The sequence below is a fragment of the Hyla sarda genome, chromosome 1, assembly GCF_029499605.1.
Source record: "Hyla sarda isolate aHylSar1 chromosome 1, aHylSar1.hap1, whole genome shotgun sequence".
Taxonomy (NCBI): Eukaryota; Metazoa; Chordata; class Amphibia; order Anura; family Hylidae; genus Hyla; species Hyla sarda.
The window spans coordinates 471396537-471423653 of NC_079189.1; the positions used below are offsets into that span (position 1 = coordinate 471396537).

A 27117-nucleotide genomic window follows, 5' to 3' on the forward strand; every position below is an offset into this window, starting at 1 on the left:
TACTCCATCATTACCTGCACATGGTCAGGAGCTATATACTGTATACTCCATCATTACCTGCACATGGTCAGGAGCTATATACTGTATACTCCATCATTACCTGCACATGGTCAGGAGCTATATATACTGTATACTCCATCATTACCTGCACATGGTCAGGAGCTATATATACTGTATACTCCATCATTACCTGCACATGGTCAGGAGCTATATATACTGTATACTCCATCATTACCTGCACATGGTCAGGAGCTATATACTGTATACTCCATCATTACCTGCACATGGTCAGGAGCTATATACTGTATACTCCATCATTACCTGCACATGGTCAGGAGCTATATATACTGTATACTCCATCATTACCTGCACATGGTCAGGAGCTATATACTGTATACTCCATCATTACCTGCACATGGTCAGGAGCTATATACTGTATACTCCATCATTACCTGCACATGGTCAGGAGCTATATACTGTATACTCCATCATTACCTGCACATGGTCAGGAGCTATATATACTGTATACTCCATCATTACCTGCACATGGTCAGGAGCTATATACTGTATACTCCATCATTACCTGCACATGGTCAGGAGCTATATACTGTATACTCCATCATTACCTGCACATGGTCAGGAGCTATATACTGTATACTCCATCATTACCTGCACATGGTCAGGAGCTATATACTGTATACTCCATCATTACCTGCACATGGTCAGGAGCTATATACTGTATACTCCATCATTACCTGCACATGGTCAGCGCCCTGTACTGTATACTCCATCATTACCTGCACATGGTCAGGAGCTATATACTGTATACTCCATCATTACCTGCACATGGTCAGGAGCTATATACTGTATACTCCATCATTACCTGCACATGGTCAGGAGCTATATACTGTATACTCCATCATTACCTGCACATGGTCAGGAGCTATATACTGTATACTCCATCATTACCTGCACATGGTCAGGAGCTATATATACTGTATACTCCATCATTACCTGCACATGGTCAGGAGCTATATACTGTATACTCCATCATTACTTGCACATGGTCAGGAGCTATATACTGTATACTCCATCATTACCTGCACATGGTCAGGAGCTATATACTGTATACTCCATCATTACCTGCACATGGTCAGGAGCTATATACTGTATACTCCATCATTACCTGCACATGGTCAGGAGCTATATACTGTATACTCCATCATTACCTGCACATGGTCAGGAGCTATATACTGTATACTCCATCATTACCTGCACATGGTCAGGAGCTATATATACTGTATACTCCATCATTACCTGCACATGGTCAGGAGCTATATATACTGTATACTCCATCATTACCTGCACATGGTCAGGAGCTATATACTGTATACTCCATCATTACCTGCACATGGTCAGGAGCTATATACTGTATACTCCATCATTACCGGCACATGGTCAGGAGCTATATACTGTATACTCCATCATTACCTGCACGTGGTCAGGAGCTATATACTGTATACTCCATCATTACCTGCACATGGTCAGGAGCTATATATACTGTATACTCCATCATTACCTGCACATGGTCAGGCGCTCTGTACTGTATACTCCATCATTACCTGCACATGGTCAGGAGCTATATACTGTATACTCCATCATTACCTGCACATGGTCAGGAGCTATATACTGTATACTCCATCATTACCTGCACATGGTCAGGAGCTATATACTGTATACTCCATCATTACCTGCACATGGTCAGGAGCTATATATACTGTATACTCCATCATTACCTGCACATGGTCAGGAGCTATATATACTGTATACTCCATCATTACCTGCACATGGTCAGGAGCTATATATACTGTATACTCCATCATTACCTGCACATGGTCAGGAGCTATATACTGTATACTCCATCATTACCTGCACATGGTCAGGAGCTGTATACTCCATCATTACCTGCACTTGGTCAGGAGCTATATACTGTATACTCCATCATTACCTGCACATGGTCAGGAGCTATATACTGTATACTCCATCATTACCTGCACATGGTCAGGAGCTATATACTGTATACTCCATCATTACCTGCACGTGGTCAGGAGCTATATACTGTATACTCCATCATTACCTGCACATGGTCAGGAGCTATATATACTGTATACTCCATCATTACCTGCACATGGTCAGGCGCTCTGTACTGTATACTCCATCATTACCTGCACATGGTCAGGAGCTATATACTGTATACTCCATCATTACCTGCACATGGTCAGGAGCTATATACTGTATACTCCATCATTACCTGCACATGGTCAGGAGCTATATACTGTATACTCCATCATTACCTGCACATGGTCAGGAGCTATATATACTGTATACTCCATCATTACCTGCACATGGTCAGGAGCTATATATACTGTATACTCCATCATTACCTGCACATGGTCAGGAGCTATATATACTGTATACTCCATCATTACCTGCACATGGTCAGGAGCTATATACTGTATACTCCATCATTACCTGCACATGGTCAGGAGCTGTATACTCCATCATTACCTGCACTTGGTCAGGAGCTATATACTGTATACTCCATCATTACCTGCACATGGTCAGGAGCTATATACTGTATACTCCATCATTACCTGCACATGGTCAGGAGCTATATACTGTATACTCCATCATTACCTGCACATGGCCAGGAGCTATATACTGTATACTCCATCATTACCTGCACATGGTCAGTGCTCTGTACTGTATACTCCATCATTACCTGCACATGGTCAGGAGCTATATACTGTATACTCCATCATTACCTGCACATGGTCAGGAGCTATATATACTGTATACTCCATCATTACCTGCACATGGTCAGGAGCTATATATACTGTATACTCCATCATTACCTGCACATGGTCAGGAGCTATATACTGTATACTCCATCATTACCTGCACATGGTCAGGAGCTATATACTGTATACTCCATCATTACCGGCACATGGTCAGGAGCTATATACTGTATACTCCATCATTACCTGCACGTGGTCAGGAGCTATATACTGTATACTCCATCATTACCTGCACATGGTCAGGAGCTATATATACTGTATACTCCATCATTACCTGCACATGGTCAGGCGCTCTGTACTGTATACTCCATCATTACCTGCACATGGTCAGGAGCTATATACTGTATACTCCATCATTACCTGCACATGGTCAGGAGCTATATACTGTATACTCCATCATTACCTGCACATGGTCAGGAGCTATATACTGTATACTCCATCATTACCTGCACATGGTCAGGAGCTATATATACTGTATACTCCATCATTACCTGCACATGGTCAGGAGCTATATATACTGTATACTCCATCATTACCTGCACATGGTCAGGAGCTATATATACTGTATACTCCATCATTACCTGCACATGGTCAGGAGCTATATACTGTATACTCCATCATTACCTGCACATGGTCAGGAGCTGTATACTCCATCATTACCTGCACTTGGTCAGGAGCTATATACTGTATACTCCATCATTACCTGCACATGGTCAGGAGCTATATACTGTATACTCCATCATTACCTGCACATGGTCAGGAGCTATATACTGTATACTCCATCATTACCTGCACATGGTCAGGAGCTATATACTGTATACTCCATCATTACCTGCACATGGTCAGCGCCCTGTACTGTATACTCCATCATTACCTGCACATGGTCAGGAGCTATATATACTGTATACTCCATCATTACCTGCACATGGTCAGGAGCTATATACTGTATACTCCATCATTACCTGCACATGGTCAGGAGCTATATATACTGTATACTCCATCATTACCTGCACATGGTCAGGAGCTATATACTGTATACTCCATCATTACCTGCACATGGTCAGGAGCTATATACTGTATACTCCATCATTACCTGCACATGGTCAGGAGCTATATACTGTATACTCCATCATTACCTGCACATGGTCAGGAGCTATATACTGTATACTCCATCATTACCTGCACATGGTCAGGAGCTATATACTGTATACTCCATCATTACCTGCACATGGTCAGGAGCTATATACTGTATACTCCATCATTACCTGCACATGGTCAGCTCCCTGTACTGTATACTCCATCATTACCTGCACATGGTCAGGAGCTATATATACTGTGTACTCCATCATTACCTGCACATGGTCAGGAGCTATATATACTGTATACTCCATCATTACCTGCACATGGTCAGGAGCTATATACTGTATACTCCATCATTACCTGCACATGGTCAGGAGCTATGTACTGTATACCCCATCATTACCTGCACATGGTCAGGAGCTATATACTGTATACTCCATCATTACCTGCACATGGTCAGGAGCTATGTACTGTATACCCCATCATTACCTGCACATGGTCAGTGCTCTGTACTGTATACTCCATCATTACCTGCACATGGTCAGGAGCTATATACTGTATACTCCATCATTACCTGCACATGGTCAGGAGCTATATACTGTATACTCCATCATTACCTGCACATGGTCAGGAGCTATATATACTGTATACTCCATCATTACCTGCACATGGTCAGGAGCTATATATACTGTATACTCCATCATTACCTGCACATGGTCAGGAGCTATATATACTGTATACTCCATCATTACCTGCACATGGTCAGGAGCTATATACTGTATACTCCATCATTACCTGCACATGGCCAGGAGCTATATACTGTATACCCCATCATTACCTGCACATGGTCAGTGCTCTGTACTGTATACTCCATCATTACCTGCACATGGTCAGGAGCTGTATACTCCATCATTACCTGCACATGGTCAGGAGCTATATACTGTATACTCCATCATTACCTGCACATGGTCAGGAGCTATATACTGTATACTCCATCATTACCTGCACATGGTCAGGAGCTATATACTGTATACTCCATCATTACCTGCACATGGTCAGGAGCTATATATACTGTATACTCCATCATTACCTGCACATGGTCAGGAGCTATATATACTGTATACTCCATCATTACCTGCACATGGTCAGGAGCTATATATACTGTATACTCCATCATTACCTGCACATGGTCAGGAGCTATATATACTGTATACTCCATCATTACCTGCACATGGTCAGGAGCTATATACTGTATACTCCATCATTACCTGCACATGGTCAGGAGCTATATACTGTATACTCCATCATTACCTGCACATGGTCAGGAGCTATATACTGTATACTCCATCATTACCTGCACATGGTCAGGAGCTATATACTGTATACACCATCGTTACCTGCACATGGTCAGGAGCTATATACTGTATACACCATCGTTACCTGCACATGGTCAGCGCTCTGTACTGTATACTCCATCATTACCTGCACATGGTCAGGAGCTATATATACTGTATACTCCATCATTACCTGCACATGGTCAGCGCTCTGTACTGTATACTCCATCATTACCTGCACTTGGTCAGGAGCTATATACTGTATACTCCATCATTACCTGCACATGGTCAGGAGCTATATACTGTATACTCCATCATTACCTGCACATGGTCAGCGCTCTGTACTGTATACTCCATCATTACCTGCACATGGTCAGGAGCTATATATACTGTATACTCCATCATTACCTGCACATGGTCAGGAGCTATATATACTGTATACTCCATCATTACCTGCACATGGTCAGGAGCTATATACTGTATACTCCATCATTACCTGCACATGGTCAGGAGCTATATACTGTATACTCCATCATTACCTGCACATGGTCAGGAGCTATATACTGTACACTCCATCATTACCTGCACATGGTCAGGAGCTATATATACTGTATAGTCCATCATTACCTGCACATGGTCAGGAGCTATATACTGTATACCCCATCATTACCTGCACATGGTCAGTGCTCTGTACTGTATACTCCATCATTACCTGCACATGGTCAGGAGCTATATATACTGTATACTCCATCATTACCTGCACATGGTCAGGAGCTATATATACTGTATACTCCATCATTACCTGCACATGGTCAGGAGCTATATACTGTATACTCCATCATTACCTGCACTTGGTCAGGAGCTATATACTGTATACTCCATCATTACCTGCACATGGTCAGGAGCTATATACTGTATACTCCATCATTACCTGCACATGGTCAGGCGCTCTGTACTGTATACTCCATCATTACCTGCACATGGTCAGGCGCTCTGTACTGTATACACCATCATTACCTGCACATGGTCAGGCGCTCTGTACTGTATACACCATCATTACCTGCACATGGTCAGGCGCTCTGTACTGTATACTCCATCATTACCTGCACATGGTCAGGCGCTCTGTACTGTATACTCCATCATTATAATTAATAAAGCCCTATATTTTCACAAAAAAAATACATAATGCCAGAGCTGTTGATTTTGGGCATGGTGACAGCTGTTTTGTGCATGAAGCGGCTGTCACCCTATCCGCGTCTAGGCCAAACGTGAAAAAAAAAACACATAATGCTATGAAGTTTCTGGTAAATGCCACAATATTGTTCGTTCTACTGCCACAATATAAAAAAAAACTGCTAATGTTGGCCATCTTGCCTCCAAAAAAGCAGAATGAAAGTGATCTAACAGCATGCATCGCAAATATAGTACCAATAAAAAGTACAACTCATACCCGACAGAGCTGAGCTACGGGGAATGGACTGGCATGTCCCTGCTGTGTGCTGTTATTGCTCTCCATTACCCTGCCGCCGTTACCCGACTGCATGCTCCTCTTCTTCTAGTGCAATCAGAGCGCACAGCGGGGACATGTCAGTCCATTCCCGCTGCTCATCTCTGTTGGGTACGGGGATGAGCAGCGGGGAATGGACTGACTTGTCCCCACTGTGCCCTGTTTTGCGTTTTTTCTGTCTTTGCATAACTATATGTACAATTGAAGTACTTTTTGTGATCCATGCCTTGTTTTCCAGGTCTCTCATCATCCAATTGATGAATGGTCATGTGACCATAGTATTTTATATAAATGTATCTCTTTTTTACTAAACATGTATGCCATGACTAAGGACCAAGTGTAGGTCCGAAACGCGTCCGCTATGTTGTCTTGTCTTGTCGGAATATGACCCAATAAAGAAGAAGCTGCTTTTACCTGCAATCCCGTGCTGGACCGTTTCTTTCCTTGTGCACTGTGCTCTGTGATTGCACTAGAACATGAACGGTGTCGGGGGGAATGAATTGTGCGTATGCACAGTCAAGGTTTAAAAATCCCGCCGGGAGCCTTGAATGGACACTCGGTGCCGGCCATTCAGGGCTCCCAGCGGGGTATTTGAAAATGAAAGTACAAGACATTACCGTATTTATCGGGGTATACCACGCACCGGCCTATAACACGCACCCTCATTTTAACAAGGATATTTGGGTAAAAAAAGTTTTTTACCCAAATATCCATGGTAAAATGAGGGTGCGTGTGTGCTCGTGTATACCCCGATACACCCCCAGGAAAGGCAGGGGGAGAGAGGCCGTCGCTGCCCGCTTCTCTCCCCCTGCCTTTCCTGGGGTCTAGAGCGCTGCTGTCGGCCCTTTTCACCCCCTGGTTATCGGCGCCGCTGCCCGTTCTGTCCCCCTGACTATCGGTGCCGGCGCCGATAGCCAGGGGGAGAGAAGCGGCGCCGACAGCCAGGGGGAGAGAAGGGGCAGCGGCACCCATTGCCGGCGCCGCTGCCCCGTTGCCTCCCCCCATCCCCGGTGGCATAATTACCTGAGTCGGGTCCGCGCTGCTCCAGGCCTCCGTCGTGCGTCCCCAGCGTCGTTGCTATGCACGGCGCGGCGTTCTGACGTCATGCGCCACGCCGTTCAGCGCATAGCAATGACGCTGGGGACGCACGACGGAGGCCTGGAGCAGCGCGGACCCGACTCAGGTAATTATGCCACCGGGGATGGGGGGAGGCAACGTGGCAGCGGCGCCGGCAATGGGTGCCGCTACCCCTTCTCTCCCCCTCGCTGTCGGCGCCGCTTCTCTCTCCCTGGCCATCTATAGGTTGAGAGGCAGTGTAATGCCATGAGCCAAGGCATTTGTCGCCTAGGCGCAGTGCATAACACTGTCATTCAGCCTATCGCCAGTGGAGGTGGGTCATCGCTGCAGCTGGGGAATTGCTGACAGGCACTGTGACGCGCTGATCACGGCTGGACCAGGAAGAAGACGAAGGAGCGAAGAGAGACAGTGGGACACTGGGGGAGTGATGGGAGGTGACTGTCTATTGTTTTATTTGCAGGCAGCCCAGGCATTTTACATGAGATATGTCGTAATGCAATGTTATGCACAAAACAATGTTGTAATTTAACCTAGAGTGCCCTCATATACAGATTAATTTCTTACAGCCTCACAGCAACTTTATTTGCTTGGGTACAGGGACACTACACATCTATACTACAGAATTGTAAGTATAGGTGGTATACAAAACATTTAGAAATCCAAAATGTCAAGTAATTTCAGTAGCCAAAACTATTCTCTTAATAATATCATAACATTAGCCAGTACCATGTGCGGATTTCTATGTTTCAGCGGACAAAAGATTCTCAAATGTGACTTTCCAAAGAGCCACATCATTAACTAAAATCTAAAATTAATATTTGGATGTTTGTCTGTGCGCCCGTAATTGGCCTGGCAGCACTGAAGAGTCCTTTAGCCAGACTCGGAAGCTAACAGTGGAGACGCTTTCTAATCGCCAAGACAACAAGCTCTGATTACATAAATTAAGCCCTTAATTTGAGCCTGCTCCCATTTGCTTTCTTAAATGGATAACAAACGTCTGTGCTGGGGTTCGCCTGCGCAGAGAGATCACTTGCTGTGTTTGAATAGCAGGACCTGAAAACAAAGCGGCCAAGCCATTTCTCATCTCATATTAATTTATGGGACCTGTGGTTGGTCAGCTCTCTGCTTCGAACCACATACAACACATAAGGAGTAGTGTGTGGCGGCACTATACCTAACTGGTAGCGTAGCTAACCCTCTCACTGAAGCTTGTGCCAACTTATGCTATGATTGTCAGAGTTTTGGAATCTTTACTAAAGTTATAGCAATTATTGCCATGAAAAGGAAACGGTGAATACAATTCTGAATAAATAAATACTTAAAATAAATAAAAAATGGTTTGATGTTTAAAAAGATGGGTAAAATCAGGTGACAACGATGTGTTTCTTAGTTGTCAATGAAAATACTTTTTTATTTATTTATGTAATGGCAGTTAAAATATTTAGCATGTTCTTTATTTTTATTTAAAAAAAAAAGATTTTTAACCCAATTTGCATAAAATATGATCTGAAAAATACAGTGTGTTAACATAGCCTAATAGTTAGACAGTATTGAGAATTCTGCCTTAAAAAATGCACCAAAAAATTCAAAGTGGTGCATGGACCTCTAAAAATGTGCTTATTGAAGCTGTACACCAATGAACTGCCACGAGAAACATGTCATAATTCTACTTTCCATGGCATCTACAATGTGGTTTAACATGCGCCCCTTTTTTCACCACAGTTTGTCTACACTGCATTAAAGGGGTACTCCGCTGCTCAGCTTTTGAACAAACTGTTCCAAACGATGGACCCGGGAGCTCGTGACGTCATAGCCCCGCCCCTAATGACGGCCCACTCCGCCCCTTCAATGCAAGTCTATGGGAGGGGGCGTGGCAGCCGCCACGCCCCCTCCCATAGACTTGCATTGAGAGGGCGGGGCTATGATGTAACGAGCTCCCGGCATCAGCTCCAGCATTGTTCCAAACGCTGAGCAGCGGAGTACCCCTTTAAAAATCTATCTTATAATTAGACTGTTCAAAGACTGTCAGGCTGTGCCCAGAATCCCATTCGTTTTTCCGCTTTTGCATTTTGGTGCACATGACACTTCTTTTCTGGTGCAAGAGATTTTACATATTACCTCCTTTGTGTCAAAGTTTAGCAGGACCGCCCTATAATTATGATTGGACCCTGCACAAGCATTTCTTGGGCCTTCTCCCAGCATATAATCACATACTCCATACTAACACCCCCCACCCCTCTTCAACCCCCTGGGGAAAAAAAAGAAAAACTCTCCCTTCAGGAACTTCCAGGTTCTTAAGCGACCAGAGAAAAAAACGATAGAAAAGCATTATAAACTGACATGTGAACTGTGCAGTGGAACTCTTATTGAAATCAATGGGAGGCTGCTTATGCAAATTCCTTGCAAAATCTTCATGTGGTGCAGTTGCCTATAGCAATCATTCAGATTGCGTCTTTTCTTTTTAAAAAGGTCTCTGAGATATGAAATAGTATGAACTGGACCTGCAACTCCTGAGAGGCAGTATTTTGTCAGTGTGAGACAGGAGGTATTTTGCTAAAGAAAAAAAATAAGTGACCGTCCTTTTTATTTAGTACATCTAGAAAGAGTCTGCAGTGTCGAAGGAAAAAGCTTCTGCACCAACTTCAAGACAGTCCAGATTGTGAGCCCTTTCATATGCTTTATTAGTTGTCAGCTGTGATGGCTTCATTAAAAGGGGTAATCCACCGCTAGACATCTATCCCCTATCCAAAGGATAGGGGATAAGATGCCTGATTGCGGGGGTCCCACCGCTGGGAACCCCCGCAATCTCTCCTGCAACACCCACCTGTTATCTGATACACGGAGTGAGCTTCGCTTCGGGCCTGATGACTGGCAATGCAGGGGCCGGAGGATCGTGACTTCACATCCCTACCCCCTTGTGATGTCACGCCCTGCCCCCTCAATGCAAGTCTATGGGAGGGAGCGTGGCGGCCGTCACACCCCCTCCAAAGCTTCTAGGTGGCGGAGTACCCCTTTAACCTCTTTCCTAACACCAATCTTTGGTGAGGGCATTTTTTTTTGATCATCACCTTGCAAAAGCCAGACAGTTTTTGCTGACATTGCAATATGAGAGCTTTTTTATATTTTTTATTGGTAGTATTTCACGTATTATATAATGTATTCTAAAGTTTAAAAACACAGCAATTGTGTCTTTGCTTCTCAGGTTTAGTTTTAGAGCTCACTGTGTAGTATAAATTACTTTATTATGTGGGTCTGTTATTTTGCCATATTCAGATTTCGAGGTGCTGTGACTAGTTCAGCATTCCGTATGCCCAAGTGACCACTTTAGCCTCATTTACCTTCTGTTTGTGACATTTATAAAAAAAAAAAATTCTCCACATTTATGCCGCATCCACACTACTGAATCCTGTCTGGAGTGGTGCCACCGAAATCATTGTATGGTAGGACTACACGGACGTGTGCCGTCTCCATAGACGGTCCAGTGGAATTTTGCCCAACGATTAAGTGTTAAGCCTAATTGGCTTTATTTGTGGGAGTGGCGTGGGGTATATAATCACCCCTCTCCCACATCTGGGGGCGTGTGTTACGTTGGCGGTAGTTCTCTAGTAGTCTACCGTGTTAGTGCATACGTCCCCCCCCCCCCCCCCCTGGAGTGTCGTTGGTAGTGTGTAACGGTTCTATCCCCCGTCCTCACAGAGGTTGGTTAGGTAAGTGCCAGTGTGGCTCTATGTTGTTCAGCCCGGGTTCGTAGTGCCGGAGCGGGCTCACCCCCAGCTGGGTCGCTTGCCTCCTCGCGCTCCCCTAGGTTTTTGGTACCCTGTTTTCTTGCATGTTTCCCCTTCCCGTGTTCCCCCACCGCTCACCTGGCCCGCCCGGTTCCCGGTCCCGAGGGAGTGGAGTTGCGCCTGCTGCCGGGCTCGGGGATCCCGTCCCACGCTCCAGATTGCGGCGCGGGGCTGCGGGGGGCGGGGTCCCCATTCGCCCCGGCGGTCGGCATCGCTTCCGGCTACTCCTTCCCACAATCCAGAGGGCGAGAGTACGCGTGCTCGCCGGGCCCGCTCCCCGCTCCGGCCGGTGCCGCGAGGCGGCCGGGGGGGGGGCGGCGCTTCGCGGCCCGGCGTCCCACGTCATCACCCGGCGCCGCGTCGCCACGGGGGAGGGGGGGCCCTGCTCCCTGGGCCGGGGGGGGGGCTCCGTTCCTGCACCCAGCTCTGCGGCGACATGGGCTGCGGGGTGTGGCCCCCCCGCCGTTGAGGGGGGCAGCGCCACTCCCCGGAGTCACACCATCCCTGTCATGGGGGCCGGCCGGGACGTTCGCAGGGTGCCATCCCACAGCCGGGTCCGGGCGCTCCCCCCCCCCTTTTTTTTTTTTGCTGGCTCCCGGCGTGCTTAGGCATGGTCGGGTGCCGCGAGGGGGGGAGGCGTCTGGGGTCTGGGCTGTCGGGCCGTGAGCATCGGCATCACCCAGGTTCGGCCACCATGCCACGCCTGCCCCCCCCCCCCCTCCCTTCTCAAAAAAAAAAAAAAAAACAGAGGGGGCACCAAGAAGAAGAAGGGGGGAACCAGCCCTATGGCCAGGCACATGCTGTCCCTCAACATTAATGACTCTAGTATTTGTCTTACCCTTCAGGTTCCACTGTCGTTCCTAAGCCCCACAAGTGGCTTCGCCTTTCAGCTTTCAGCTCGAGGTATATAAAAAAAAAAATATATATACTGATTTCACTTCTTCTCACATAGCCATCAGTTCTCACTTCCGCACGACATTCAATCATTTTGGCCAACACATTTCACGCACTGGACCCGCCGCTGACGCGGCCCAGGGCCTCGGGCGGCCGACTCCCCTGTTCAGCCTGGGCCGTTGGCATCAGTGGGGGCCTTGGTGTAGCCCGTTGTTCCTGACTTGCTTCAGCACAACGCAACTCGACACACACGAACACTGGGTCATCCGTTAACTGACACACCCTAAAAAAAAAAAAAAAAAAAAAAAAGGGGGGGGAAACTCATTTTAGCCCACCACGTCACGCACTCATCACGTCAGGCACTCAGCTGACACCCATTTTCACTTATTTGTTGTCTGTCTCTGTGTATCCCCTCAGCCGTGAGCCGGGTCGTGCCTATTCAGGCTCCCTCTATTCCCACAACTCAGGATACAGCAGGTCAGTGTTATAAGATAGCAGCCAGAGCTGTTCAGGTACCATCCCTGTTCTCACTAGCATCCAACTTTGTCTACCGGCACCCGTTACTGGCCTGGACAGGTTCCGACGCAGCATGTCGCAACCCTCTGACATTGAGGACACCCTCTCCGTCCCCGAGACCCCAGCAAGAGCTTCGGACCGGGGTAGCGTGTCCTCCTACCGTACCTGGACAATCCCCAAACTGATGCAGGAACTCAGGAGGAGGGGCACCCCCTTTCCGGCCTCAGCCAAGAAAGGGGAGCTGTTCAACCTGCTGGGCACAGACCCGGCCCCCCCGACGAGGCAGGCAGCAGCATCGGACCAAGCGTCCAGTGCTTCACTTTCACAGCTCCACACCATGATGAGCCAGGTGCTCACATCAGTGTCCGGGCTACAGGATAGACTAGAGGACATGGAACGCGCCAGGGTCACGGACACAGCCCCAGGCCCCGCTGTTCCTGTTGCTTCTACCTCTCAGGCTCCGCCTTCAGGTATGCTTCAGCCTCCCCCGAATGTTACACCCGCACACTTTATCCCAGCAGCAATTAAAAAAGACATTCTGGAGGGCAAGAATGTCAACTTGGCTCTTCTGCTGATAGCCACCACGGACATCAATGACACCAAAACCGTTGCCTGTGGCGATCTCGCTGTCACCTTCAAAAGCAAAGATGCCAGGCTTAACAGGAAACTAACAATTAACGAGTTTGTCATAGCCTTTGGGCTATATAGAGACGTCATTTGCTCAGTTAGTCCCAGTCGCAGGGAGGAACTTGATTTGTACCTCCACAAGATCGCACAAATGGCGTACAAACACGGAGGGTCCACTTTCTACGAGTACCACAAATCTTTTGCTGCTAAGGCAGCTGCTTCTTTCGAGCAATTCAATTACACGACCAACTGGGGAGCCGTTGACACTGAACTTTACTGCGAGCATTTCGCAGGTCTAAAAGCCCCCTCCTGCAGTTGGTGCGGGGTCACTGCACACACCACTAATTGGTGCCCCCTGAGCAAAGATCAGGCAGATACAAGCACCAACAGGAGCCAAAATATCTCCATAGGCCCCAGTCAGAGGAACTCTCCTGCTCTAGACAGGCTAGGTAGGCCGGTCAGGTTTTTGGGCAAGACTCAGATATGTAACAATTTCAACCTCTCTGCATGCACCTACAGCAACTGCAAGCTTCTCCATGTGTGTTTTCTCTGTTTCCGGGCCCACCCCAGCTCCATCTGTTCTCAAAAAGGCAACCAGGCGTGACTAGGCGTGGTGCGGGTTGACGCCCTGGCCCGCATTCTAGCCAGCCACCCTGATCCCTGCTGGGTCAGATGGTTAGTTGGGGGGTTTCGCGAAGGCTTTCACACAGGGTTGGTCGCGTTGCCTCAAAGCACGCATGAATGCCTTAACCTACAGTCAGCACTCGCTGAACCCACGGTAGTGTCAGAACTAATACAAACCGAACTTCTGAAAGGCTTTATGATCGGCCCCTTTGATGTACCCCCCTTTTTCTTTCTGGAGGGTTAGTCCGTTGGGGCTAGCCATCGGGAAGTTTTCTAATAAAAGAAGGTTAATCTATGACCTCTCCGCGCCTTACTCTTCTAACATCCCTAGCATCAATGCACTGATCCCTTCCGATCAGTTCAGTATGAAATATTCCACTATCGATCAAGCCATACAGGCCATACTACAGCTGGGCAGGGGCACGTGGCTCTCCAAAGCTGACATTACCGATGCCTTCAAACTTCTCCCCATCAAGCAAGACCTGTGGCAGTGGCATGGCGTAAAATGGGCAGGCAAGTATTACTTTGCCACTAAACTCACCTTTGGAGCCAAAAGTAGCCCCTGGCTTTTTGATCAACTAGCCACGGCCTTACACTGGGCCTTACAACATGTCTCCAACTGTCACTACACTATCCACTATCTGGACGACTTCCTGTTGCTGGAACACCCTGGTCACAGTCCCTCCAATCTCAGGTCACTGCTGAGGCTGTTCAAGGAAGTTGGGTTCCCAATCGCACCCCATAAGACCGAAGGCCCGTCCACTCAGCTCACCTTCCTAGGCATCATCTTAGACACAGAGGAAATGCAAGCCAGGCTTCCCCAGGAGAAACTGGCTAGGATCCGTGAGGTTATCCAGAAAATTACAAAGTGCCACACAGTATCCAGGGTGGAGCTCCAAAGCCTCCTAGGCATGATGGCCTTTGCGATGAGGATCATTCCGCAAGGTAGGTCATTCATATCCAGACTCCTGGACTTACTTCCTTCAGTTTCCAGGCAGAGGCATGTCATTCGAATTGACAGCGAGGCAATGTCAGACCTGGCCATGTGGGGTCACTTCCTGAATAACTGGAACGGAATCTCGCTCTTTGTCCCCGCAGCCACGGAAAGATCCCCCTCCGTGGTTTCTGACGCCTCAGCCGTCGGTTTCGCCGTTCTCCATGGCGCACACTGGCTGGCCAGTCCTTGGCCACAGGACATACTGCTTATCCCGAATTTTCACGAAACTTCGGCCTTATTCGAGATCTATCCAATAGTAGCAGCCGCTGCCGTATGGGGTGATTCGTGGGTCAACTCCACTGTCCGCTTCAGATGCGATAACATGGCCACAGTAGACATCTTAAGGAAAGGGCGTTCTAAGTCCCCGCATATCATGCGTTTTGTCAGGAAATTTGTCTTGATCGCTCTTCAGCACAATTTTCACTTTTGTGTTGAGCACATTGAGGGTACTAAAAACACAGCAGCTGATGCTCTGTCACGAGGTAACATGAAGCTGTTCTTTCAGGTACACCCAGAAGCAGACATCGTCGGGGTCCCAGTTCCCTCAACACAGTCTCTCCAGATGGACTAACAGACTTCATCACTGTGGCAAATTCTTTAATCAGACAGTCCCTTGCACCCAGCACCAAACGGGCGTATGACGCAGCTCTAGCCTCTTTTTCCACGTTCATGCACAAACAAGGTCTCCCTGCCACAATTTCGGTTCGTTCCTCTCTTGCTTATGTCGGTTTCTGCCATTCTTCTCTTCACCTCTCCCACAACACCATCAAGCTTCACTTAGCAGGGTTACAACACCATAGATCCTTCTCACATCCCGACGCACTTTCTCTACTGTCCACTAACCCTATTAAGGCGGCACTCAAAGGCATCCTTGTCCTGTCACATCCCAAACCACCCTCCCGTGCACCAGTCACTGGCGACCTTTTCCGATCCATGTCCTCACTCCTGGACACTCACCCGTTTGGTCCCAGACTCAGCACTGTCATCAAAGCAGCGATCTACTTGGCCTTCTACGGATTCTTGAGGCCGGGGGAGTTCACACGCTGTGGTCAAAGGTCACGGGGTCCTCTCCTGAGCCAACTATCACCGCACGGGGCAGGGTTTGCACTCACTCTGTCTTCCACCAAAACCTGTAGATGGGGAGCAACCATACGCTATTTTCCCACTTTTCACCAATGGTGTCCGGTCCTGGCCCTCACACAACTCCTTTCCACGTTCCCTGGACAGCCAGCGGACAGCCCTCTTCTGCCGGTCAATGGGTCAGCACTCTCCTCTTCACAGTTCACCAAACACGTGCGGTCCCTTGTCAGAGTCCTGGGACACGAGCCTAGTGGCATTTCAGGTCACTCGTTTAGGATCGGAGCAGCCTCTGCAGCGTCTAAACACAATGCCCCTGCACACGTCATCAAGAAGTTGGGGCGCTGGAATTCTGGCTGCTTCGAGCGCTACGTCCCTGACCCGTCCACCGAGATGGCGGGGGTGTTTAAAGTGTTGGCTCTGTAAATCAAATAAAACTCAGTTGTACCCTACCTCCGACTCTTTGCCCTCTATCAGGCATACCCACGGTCGCGGTAATTGGGCACACCTCATCCGCTAGTTTTCCCTCTTAGGTCCTCTAGATGGTCTCCTGTTTCCAGGTCGGTAAGTACGGTCAGTATTATACAATTTGTACAGGTCCCACTCTAGGCTCTTGGAGCCATGACCACAAGTGTTAAGCCTAATTGGCTTTATTTGTGGGAGTGGCGTGGGGTATATAATCACCCCTCTCCCACATCTGGGGGCGTGTGTTACGTTGGCGTCACCCACCCAGCCCTCCCTCATTTCTCATAATTCCCATTAGGGTATGCCCTCTATCAGGCATACCCACGGTCGCGGTAATTGGGCACACCTCATCCGCTAGTTTTCCCTCTTAGGTCCTCTAGATGGTCTCCTGTTTCCAGGTCGGTAAGTACGGTCAGTATTATACAATTTGTACAGGTCCCACTCTAGGCTCTTGGAGCCATGACCACAAACAACTTAATTATTTGGTGGATGTCCGTTCTACTAGCAGAATTCCACAGTGTGCACATAGCAGCAGAATCCAATTGAAAACAATAGTACTGCTGCAAGTGACCGTGTGGACAAGACCTTATAGACATAGATCACCATCATCACCGATGAGTATTTTTTACTGTAAGAGCAGTGAGACTATGGAACTCTCTGCCACATGATATTGTGGTGTCTTAATAAGCGAGATAAAGGGGGGCCTGGATGTTTTTTGGAAAAATAAAATATTATAAGTTATGGAAACTAGATTTATGTGGGAAGAACATTGATCTGAAGATTTATTATGTTGTCTTATTGGAGTTGGGAAGGAATCTTTCCTCTGTCATGGGGCATTTGGCATCAGACTCATGTTTTTTTTATTTCCTCTTGACCAACACAGTAGGGTTTTAGGTTGAACTTGATGGACTCTTGTCTTGTCTTTTATAAACTGTTACATCCAGGCATGGTAGGACACATGATATTAACCTATATTATGTGGAGCCACTCACTATATATAGTTACCCTATAACTATATATAGTATAGTTTCCCTTTTACTACTCTCCCTTGTGAGATATTTTGTAACAGTGTGATAGGTAAATAAATGGTTAGTGTTAGGTGAGGTAGATTCGCGGAAGGCCTCCGGTACCACAATATTGCATACCTAGGACAACCACAGTAGCACTTAAATAGCCTAAACAAGTGTGTTACCACTCAACATCATTCTCAAACATAAAGTTGACAAAAACCACATACAAGGGAAAGGAAGAGGGAGGGGAGACAAACGGTAGACACACCAAAACAGACACACCACAACCACATAAGACAGGGTGGAAAGGGGGAGGAAAGAAAAAAGTAAAGAAAGAGGAAAAAGGAAAGGAAGGAAAAAGAAAGAATCAAGGCGGCTGCCTATCAGTAAAGCGGTCCCAGGGCTCCCAGACCGAAAGAAATAAGGGAATGGAATTATTGAGGGAGGCAGTCAAGAATTCCAGAGAACGGATCTCTCTAATACGGGCCAGTAGGACCGATTCGGTTCAACCTATTCAACAGTTCAGGAGTGTGATATCAGCCCATAATTAATTTATACTGGGTTTCTTTATAAGCCGTACATATTGAAGCCTTAGAGGCCCTCTCTTAGATAGCCCGCCACTGAGGAAGGGTGATGGTAGTGTTGAGAGCCAACGATTCTTATGCTTACAGACTTCTACAGTGCTCATATGGTGATGGTGCCATTGACTGTAAACCAGTTCCGTATACATACTGTATATTGTAGTGGTGGCAGTGCTATATGCACTCACTTCTTATTGTTGAAGTCTTTTTATGCGGAGAAAATAACTATTTAGGGGGAGGCAGCTGCACTGAAACAAAACACAAAATATCAACATATTTGAATGAATAATAGATCTTTTGTAAATCCCTTTCTAAAAGTAACTGGAGTGACTTATGAAAGAATCATTGTTTTACTACAGACTCTTTAGTCAGAAAAAAGCATCTTGCAGAAGACTAGACTGGAGAGATTAGCGGAGGATGTCATCTGGTATATGATCAGAAAAGGAGACGTGCTAGAAGTGAGATGAGGCAGATGAACTGAAGGCTATACTTCCCTATTAAATAACAATGACAGACAATGCTCCCAGATGCTGCGGCTTTTTCTTTTTTTTTTTTTTCCCCAAGAAGTTGTTGCAGTCTCAGCATTATATTAAAACTTTTTATAGTTTGTTTTTCTTTTCCCTGTAAGAGTTTTCCAGGTTCAAATAATATGTAGTAATATATATATAAATATATAAATGAATGTATATATTACTAAACAATTGGAAGACATCCACTGTGCTGTCTTTATATCCTTTACTATCCTTGTGGTTGTTTTCATATACACAAGTCAGCATTTTGATCAATTTAACTAAGATGTGATGCCACAATGGCTATATTACAGTGCTTTTTTGTATGTGGTATTTTTAAATTAGAACTGAGTATCTCTAATTTCATATAGAGGCATACAAATTTATTTTATTTTTTTTTTTTATTCCATAAGACACCCGCTTTATTGGGTCCTGTGTGTAAGAAGGTAATATTTACAGGCAGTAAAAGGGTTCACACAGTTTTTTTGCATTTATGGTAATAAAATCTTCTATGGGATGCTGATAAAGACTTCACAGTGGAAACAATGGACATTCAACCAATTTTCATTTACTTTTTTAATGGAATTTTTGTTTTTTCCAGAATGAAATAAATGAGATACCATTCTTTGATGTTCAGTTGCCATATGAAATTGCCTTACAAATCTTTCAGTATTTGGACAGGAAAGAGCTTGGAAGATGTGCACAGGTATGTAAATTTTTTTTATATGGATTTTTCAGATTTTCTTTAAATGGAAACTAACTTTTTACATAATGTCTGATGGCAGCAGTGCTTACAAGAAAATCTCTATTTTATTGTCTTTTGATGTCTTACCCCTTCAAAATATATCTAACATTTCAGCCACTGGGGGTCTGACTTCCAGTGAATTGGCTGTTTGTGCTGTTCAGCTGGTTCCTGTAACAGACACTTAAATGGACCGCATGAAGTGGGGTTAGGCCAGTGCATTCAGCCTATATTATATTCAGAGTCAATTATAGAAAAAACCTTTATAACACATACACCCCTGTGTGGGCAATAGTCAACCTTTTCTAAACTTGGGGCACCTTTGGTTTTTTTTATACCGAGGGGCACAGCCTCACCTCATATGTTGTTTGCCTCTTTTTTGACCCCATATAGATTTCCTGCTGTAGGTAGCTTGTCCCCTGTAGGTAGTTATCTCCTGTATATAGGGAACCCCAGTAGTTAGTTTGTACCCTGCAGGTATCTTTCCCCCTGCAGGTATCTTTCCCCTGTATATAGGGACCTCCTGTAGTTAGCATTACTTTTGTAGTTAGCTTGCATCTGTATATAGGTCTCCCTGTAATTAGCTTGTCCTCCTTTAGTTAACTTGCTTTAATTATACATGGCCCTCTGTAGTTAGCTTGCTCCATGTATGTTGCTTTCCCCTAGTATATATGAACCCCTTGTAGTTAGCTTAGCCCTTAAGTAGCTTTCTCACTATAGTTAGCTTACCTCTTGTAGGTAGGAACCACTGTTGGCATCTTCCCACTGTAGAGGAGCCCTCTGTAGTTGGCTTTTCCTCTGTAGTATCATTGACAAAAATGACACTACAGTGTCAATTGCTATCTTTAACAAAAAAAAAACAATTCACAGCAATAGCTAAAAATATTACTTTATTTTAAACAACTTTAAAACCCTATTACACTATTATCCAAAAATATTATTAGAAAAATATGTAATTCTTCAGGTGAATAATGACGATATTATACTAAGTAAACAACATTCTCCTGATGTAAACACCCACAAATCCCAACGCGTTTACCCGTATATCTGATGTCATACAACGGTTCATCAGGGGATCACAACATAATATACAGGAAGGAGAAATGCACATTAACCTACAAAAAAGGAATGAATGTAATAAATTAAACAGCAGCAGGGGTATATATAGATTAGTCATAGGATAAGGACACTAAGCACTTCACATAGATCACATTGAAATGCTGGGCAGATTGCTTGTAGTTCCTTGGATTGAACACCTTTTCATCCTCACAAAAATAGTAGATTGCTATTGAAAAAGAGGTAGATGAATACCTCGAAACACGTCTAGCCTCCACCACCTGTACCCCAGTATTGGCAAATTCGACATCATCCATCGGACTGCAAAAACTATATCAGAGCACGCTCCCGGGATTGCACGTATCCTGCCTGCCAGCAGACGTCTCCCCGGTGAAAACCTATGCCTGGTAACCTCGCTCCAGGACATTGCTGGTAAGAGGCACAGTGTGCCAAACCCCTAAACCCACTCAAACTTTCCCCATGCCGCCGGGGTAGAGTGGTCCACATTTGAGGGGTCTCCAGCGCCGCTGAGCGCAGCTTCATGCACCCACAGGATTACAAATAACTGACTAATCTCTATCCCTGTGCCATCAGGGTAGAGTGGGACACATATAAGGAATCTCCAGGGCCGCAGAGCGCACTGAATTCACTCACTTACCGGCACGCTGCCACGTGCAATATCTCTATCAGATACGAGCCACACAGAGACATCGCTGCTCAAATCATAAGGCGTTGTTTTCCACCCGGCATAGCACAACCCCCGTGCATGCACCTATAGCGCTACCTATTATTTGCCTAACTGGGATACCAGCACCTAGGGATACCTAATTTTATGCCTATTTTATTTTTATTTTATTTTTTATGTACATTTACTACCAGTCTTATCGTGGTAAGTCCGATGTAAGGGCCCTACAAAGGACACCACAAGGAATATCACTATTGTTGTATTGATAAATTGTTTTAATTTAATCTAATTCACTGGATCTACATTATTCTATAGATATATATTTATATAAGCATGTATATTTTTTTATACACCTATACATTGGTTTTAATCAAGCCCAGACTTAAGGAAAGTGTACCCCCACTACATCCAACAGTATAAATAAAATGAGAAAAGATAAATATTGCTAAGCTTTGAGTAGGATTTTATCGGTTGCAAAAATATTTACTAATATGGTATACATATAAATACATATGGTGTTAAACATGAATACCAATATAAATAAGAAATTGCTTAGACACCCCATATACAGTCACACAGTGAAGGTTATACATTTTTTCAGGTAATACCTAGTGACATAGTTATTGTACAGGTTAGAGGCCAAAATGTGTAAACCAGCCACCCAATAGGGGATAGGTGTCTAAATCCACAGGGTCCAACCACTGGGACCCCTTGTGATCTCCAGAATGGGGCCCATCTCTTACCTTGGAGCACTCCAATCCCACCTTCTGATACAAACTGGTCTCGGGAGTGACGGCCTGGTTCGTCAGTAATGGGCTGCATATATATCCCGCCTCAGCAGATGATTGACAGAGAGGCCTGTTACCCCTGAGATCAGTTTAAAGAGACCCTTTTAAAACTGTACACTACCAGCAGATACCAACTCCAAAAGACACCCATTTAATGTGTATAGGCAGACAGCTGTCAGTGGCTAGTGGGCAGGGAGAGTGGTGCGGTACCATGACAAAATACAAGAGAAATACATCAGTATCTCTGTCACTAGTTTATGCTGCCTTCAGAGAGGGCAGAATAAACCTAGCGACAGATTCCTTTTAAGGGTACATTCACACGTACAGGATCCTGCACAGATTTGATGCACAGGATTTGTAACTGCAGATTAGAAGCTGCGCTCAGTCATTTAGTTTACATTGAAATCTGCAGCAGAAAATCCTGCGCATCAAATCTGCATATGTGTGTACGTACCCTAAAGCAGTTGGCCATTCTCTTTGTGTTGTCAGGTAAAGCACAATCATTTTAAGAATATACCGCTTACTTATACATACTTTAGTACAGTTGTAATGAGATTTGAAGCCTCTCTCCCTCATTTGCCCATTCTCCAATGCTGTCCATATAGTGCTCCTGTCAGTAAGATAGTGGCAGATGAGGGGACATATGACCATACACATCGATCACCACTGAGCAGTGGTAACTGTCTTAGCAATAAGCCTTTGGACTGTCAAGTGGGCAATTAGCAATGGTCAGTTCTCGGTGGAGCGTGGATCTTTGCGCTCTCCCCATTGGGAACTAAATGGCCGAGACCACTCAGTTAACCTTGTCATTTGTGTATCAGTCTCTGGGACTAACAGCTAGTGAACAACGGGGCCTCAGAATGAAAAGTCAATAATTCAGTACAGTGGTGGTGATCAGTGGATGCTGCTGCCTGGATTTTTCAAAGCATGTTAAAGGCCTTTTAAAGGATCTGCTACTAACCACTTGGTACCCGGCACCACAATTTTTATTGATATGAGGGAAGCCAACACAGTATTAGATGGGTGATTTTTATTTAATGACTTCCCAGTGTATACATAATGATACATATCATATATATAAATTACATTATATGATAATAACCATGTATGGTTATCTAGACCAGTCACTGATACATTTTAGCTACCTTAATAAACATATATTTGTGTCCCGACCTGTCATTGGAACGAATAAATGTATAGCTTTGCATAGAAATGCCATTGCAACATATCAATGTCAATAGCACTCATCCTAAAACTGGTTTTGCATGCTTTACAACATATCAAAAGTTTTTGTATCTGACAGTGCCCATTTAAATCACGTTAAAATTTGGCGTCCTGACGGAGAGATAGTAGGCCTGGGAAGTCCCAGTAGCGCTGTGCGGTAAGGATCCAGGCAACAGTTTGGTGGTTAAACACCCGCACCCGAAGCGTGTGTTTGACCACAAAACTGTTGCCTGGATCCTTACCGCGCAGCGCTGCTGCTGCGACTTCCCAGACCTACTCTCTCTGTCAGGACGCCGAATTTTAATGTGATTGAATTAAATGGGCACTGTCAGATACAGAAACGTTTGATATGTTGTAAAGCATGCAAAACCAATGCAATTGCTTTCATTAGAAAATTTTCAGTATTTTATACTGAAAAAGACAGTCAAGCAACTGTCCCCCCCCCCCCCCCCCTGCCTGCTTGGACACATACCAGTCCTGCTGTATCCAGGCATCATGGACACACTTCCTTGATTGACAGCTGTGAGCGGAGGGCTCACACCTGGAGGAAAAATCCCTCCCGCTGTCAGCTTGTGTCCCGCTACTGTCAGTGAGGACAAGCTGAGAGTTATAGTTTTGCTAATGCTAGGGGAGATGTGAGTAGACAGCATACTGAGGGAGGGGGCGGAGACCTGCACAGTGAGGCCACGCCCCCTCCATTTGAGAGACATTCGGACTAGTGAGCTAAATTAAAAGTGTAATAAAAAAATAAATAAATTAGGTTCTGAGTGATATATTAAAAAAATGTTTTTTTTGTTGGATTTGATGGGTACGCTTTAAAAAGATGAAGTTTTAGAGTGCTATTGACATTTTTTTCTACATTTTTTCGTTTAACTTGTTAATGTTGTTTCTGTCATGTGCACCCCCGAATAATTTTTTCCCTCTCCTGCGATCAGTGATTGAAGGGCATGTATTTTTGATAAAGTCGCTATTATAGTGGTGCCACCCAACTGTCTTCCTACCGTGCCCACAATCATTAGACCGCTGTCCTTGAAACGATAACATTTGATTATTTACCTTACTGATTAAAATGTTTTCATAGTATTACAATATCCACTGAATGGTTATAATAGTATTATAATGCCGTCAAACTGCAGAATCAAAGCCATTCAGGGTTTCTAAGCGCTCAGGTACCAGACAAGTTGTATGCTTTCTGCCGCTGCTCGGTATTTAGTCGCTGCAATAGAATTCTTTTTTTTTTTTCAATCTTGTTTTAGAAAAATGTATCTTCGTGCTGCTTTTCATACAACAAATAATAAAGTAGCAACACGAAAGACCAGCACAAAAACATTGTTTCTCTCTCGGTTTGTCTTTTTTTTTTTTTCCGATATATTTATCAGAAGCTGAAAGCGCTTCTGTTCAGCTGAATGCCCTGCTGCTTTTTGAGTGTTTACTACAAGAGATTTCAGATGAAGGGGCCTTGGGAGCTCAGAAAGACTGGGCCAGTTTTAAGGAGTTGGCATCCTAAGCTGTACTAGTGGCCTTGGAGGGGACCTGCCTGCTTAGTTAGCTATCTCGCCAAATTTCTCTCTCGAAAAAACAGTAAAGCAAAGAGATGGCAGGGATCCTTTTAGGCTTAATCACACTTCAGTCCTCACACCCTACAAAATTGCATCCTTTTCCATTTTCAATGCCTTTCTTCTCTTCCTCCCGGGTGGTTATCTGTGGCAGCATTTTGCAAAGCAGTCTAGCATCTATCAGTGTGAAGTAATCGGCTTTATTGTATATGTTAAGGGTTAACATGCAGAGACAGGTATGACAGTTTCCTCAAGGCAAAATAAACCTACTGAGTTGGGAGCCTCCTGATTTGCCGTAATGTAATGACAATGTTCCTCCGCCATCTGTCTATACATAATGACTGCAAATGTTTGGAATAATTGTTTTTCTTCTAATGCATCAACTTTAACTTCTTAGCAGGTTGGATTTCTGAAGGGCAGCTGACTTTATTATTATTCAAAACTTTTGTAAAAACTTTGAACTAATTTATGGTATTAAACATTGAGCTATTTGCTTAAACAGGCAGCTCCTTTTATTTTTGGTTTCTATTTCTAAAATAATTTTTTTAGTCAAAATAGCACACTGAATGCTCTGAAAGTGAATGCGGCAAAAGTATAGGCTTTCTGTGACATACCTAGGTGATAAGATGCCCAAGGACACATGTTTGCCTCAAACTGACTTTTGGGAAACATCTCCTGTAAAAAAGAATAAATATATATATATATCCGAAGAAATGGTGCAGCACTCCATGAGTAAATCCAAGGTGCAAAAAGATTTATTCACTTCACATCATAGCATAGCAACTTTTCAGATCACACAGGATCCTGTGTGAAAAAGGATCCTGTGTGATCTGAAACGTTGCTATGCTATGATGTGAAGTGAATAAATCTTTTTGCACCTTGGATTTACTCATGGAGTGCTGCACCATTTCTTCGGATGGATTCATTTTGGGACTTTGATCAAGTTCATTAGGAGCTGGCACCAGACCATTTTTTATTAATAAAGGAAATCTGTCATCAGAATCACCCGCACTAAACCTGTTACACAGGCTTGTAGTGCGGGTGATCCTGATTAAAATGCTCCTTACCTGGTTAAAAATGGTTCAGCGCTTCTTAAGATATCTATATTTTTAGTTTTCTGTTATTCCCTGGCTTGGGACTCAGTGGGAGGTGTTATTATCTGGGACTCGGCCACACATCATTCTAGCTGGGCGGAGCTGCCGCCCGGCTCATGAATATTCATGAACTTATCCTCCTGGTCTAATTCTTCTTTCTCGGTCTAAGTTCATGAATATTCATGAGCCGGGCGGCAGCTCCGCCCAGCTAGAATGACGTGTGGCCGAGTCCGAGATGATAACACCTCCCACTGAGTCCCAAGCCAGGGAATAACAGAAAACTAAAAATATGGATATCTTAAGAAGCGCTGAACCATTTTTAACCAGGTAAGAAGCGTTTTAATCAGGATCACCCGCACTACAAGCCTGTGTAACAGGTTTAGTGCGGGTGATTCTGATGACAGATTTCCTTTAAGCTAAGTAGTGCTGCAAAACAACCTTTTTCCTTTGTATATATGTGTATATATATATATATATATTTTAGTTTTCTTTTTCTTTTTTTTTTCTTTTATGGAGCTCATCTGAACACCAGTGGCCTTATTTTTCAGCATATTAACCTTAAAATGGCATTTTTGGGGAGCAAAGTTTTTATGCAATTTCTTTTTCTTTCTTTCTTTTTTACAGTAACCAACAGTACTTGCCTGCCACAATCTCTCACTGCTGCCATTCTGATGGCACCTGTCACTGCTGCTCAACAGTAGTGAAATAGTTATATGTAAATGAGTATGTTTGGCTCACTGGGGGCGTTGCCTAGCCACTAAGTGCACTGCCATGCCTGCCCGGCAGGTTCAGTAAGAATGCCTCCTAATAAATATGTAAGCTCCCTCAGCAGCAAGTGCAGGATCTCACAACACTTAGCAGTGTTTTTACTGGGCCTGCTGGATGGGCATAGCAAAGCTAGTGAATGCTTCCAGTGCCCCAAACATACCCATTTGCATCCATGTCTTCTAGCTGATGCAGCACACACGAAAAATAAAAACACTGTTATGATCAATCTCTTTAAAGAACATTCAAGGTAAAACAGATGATGC

At 44.9% G+C, this 27117-nt stretch overlaps 1 protein-coding gene across 2 annotated transcripts in view; it reads left to right on the forward strand.

The window, feature by feature from the left end:
* Nucleotides 1-27117, forward strand: part of FBXW8 (F-box and WD repeat domain containing 8) — a 144056-nt gene that overhangs the window by 7913 nt on the left and 109026 nt on the right. For both annotated transcript variants that reach the window (XM_056536853.1, XM_056536843.1), the window contains exon 2: nucleotides 19543-19647. In XM_056536853.1, the coding sequence (XP_056392828.1) occupies nucleotides 19543-19647 (105 nt within the window). The remainder of the gene's footprint in view (nucleotides 1-19542; nucleotides 19648-27117) is intronic.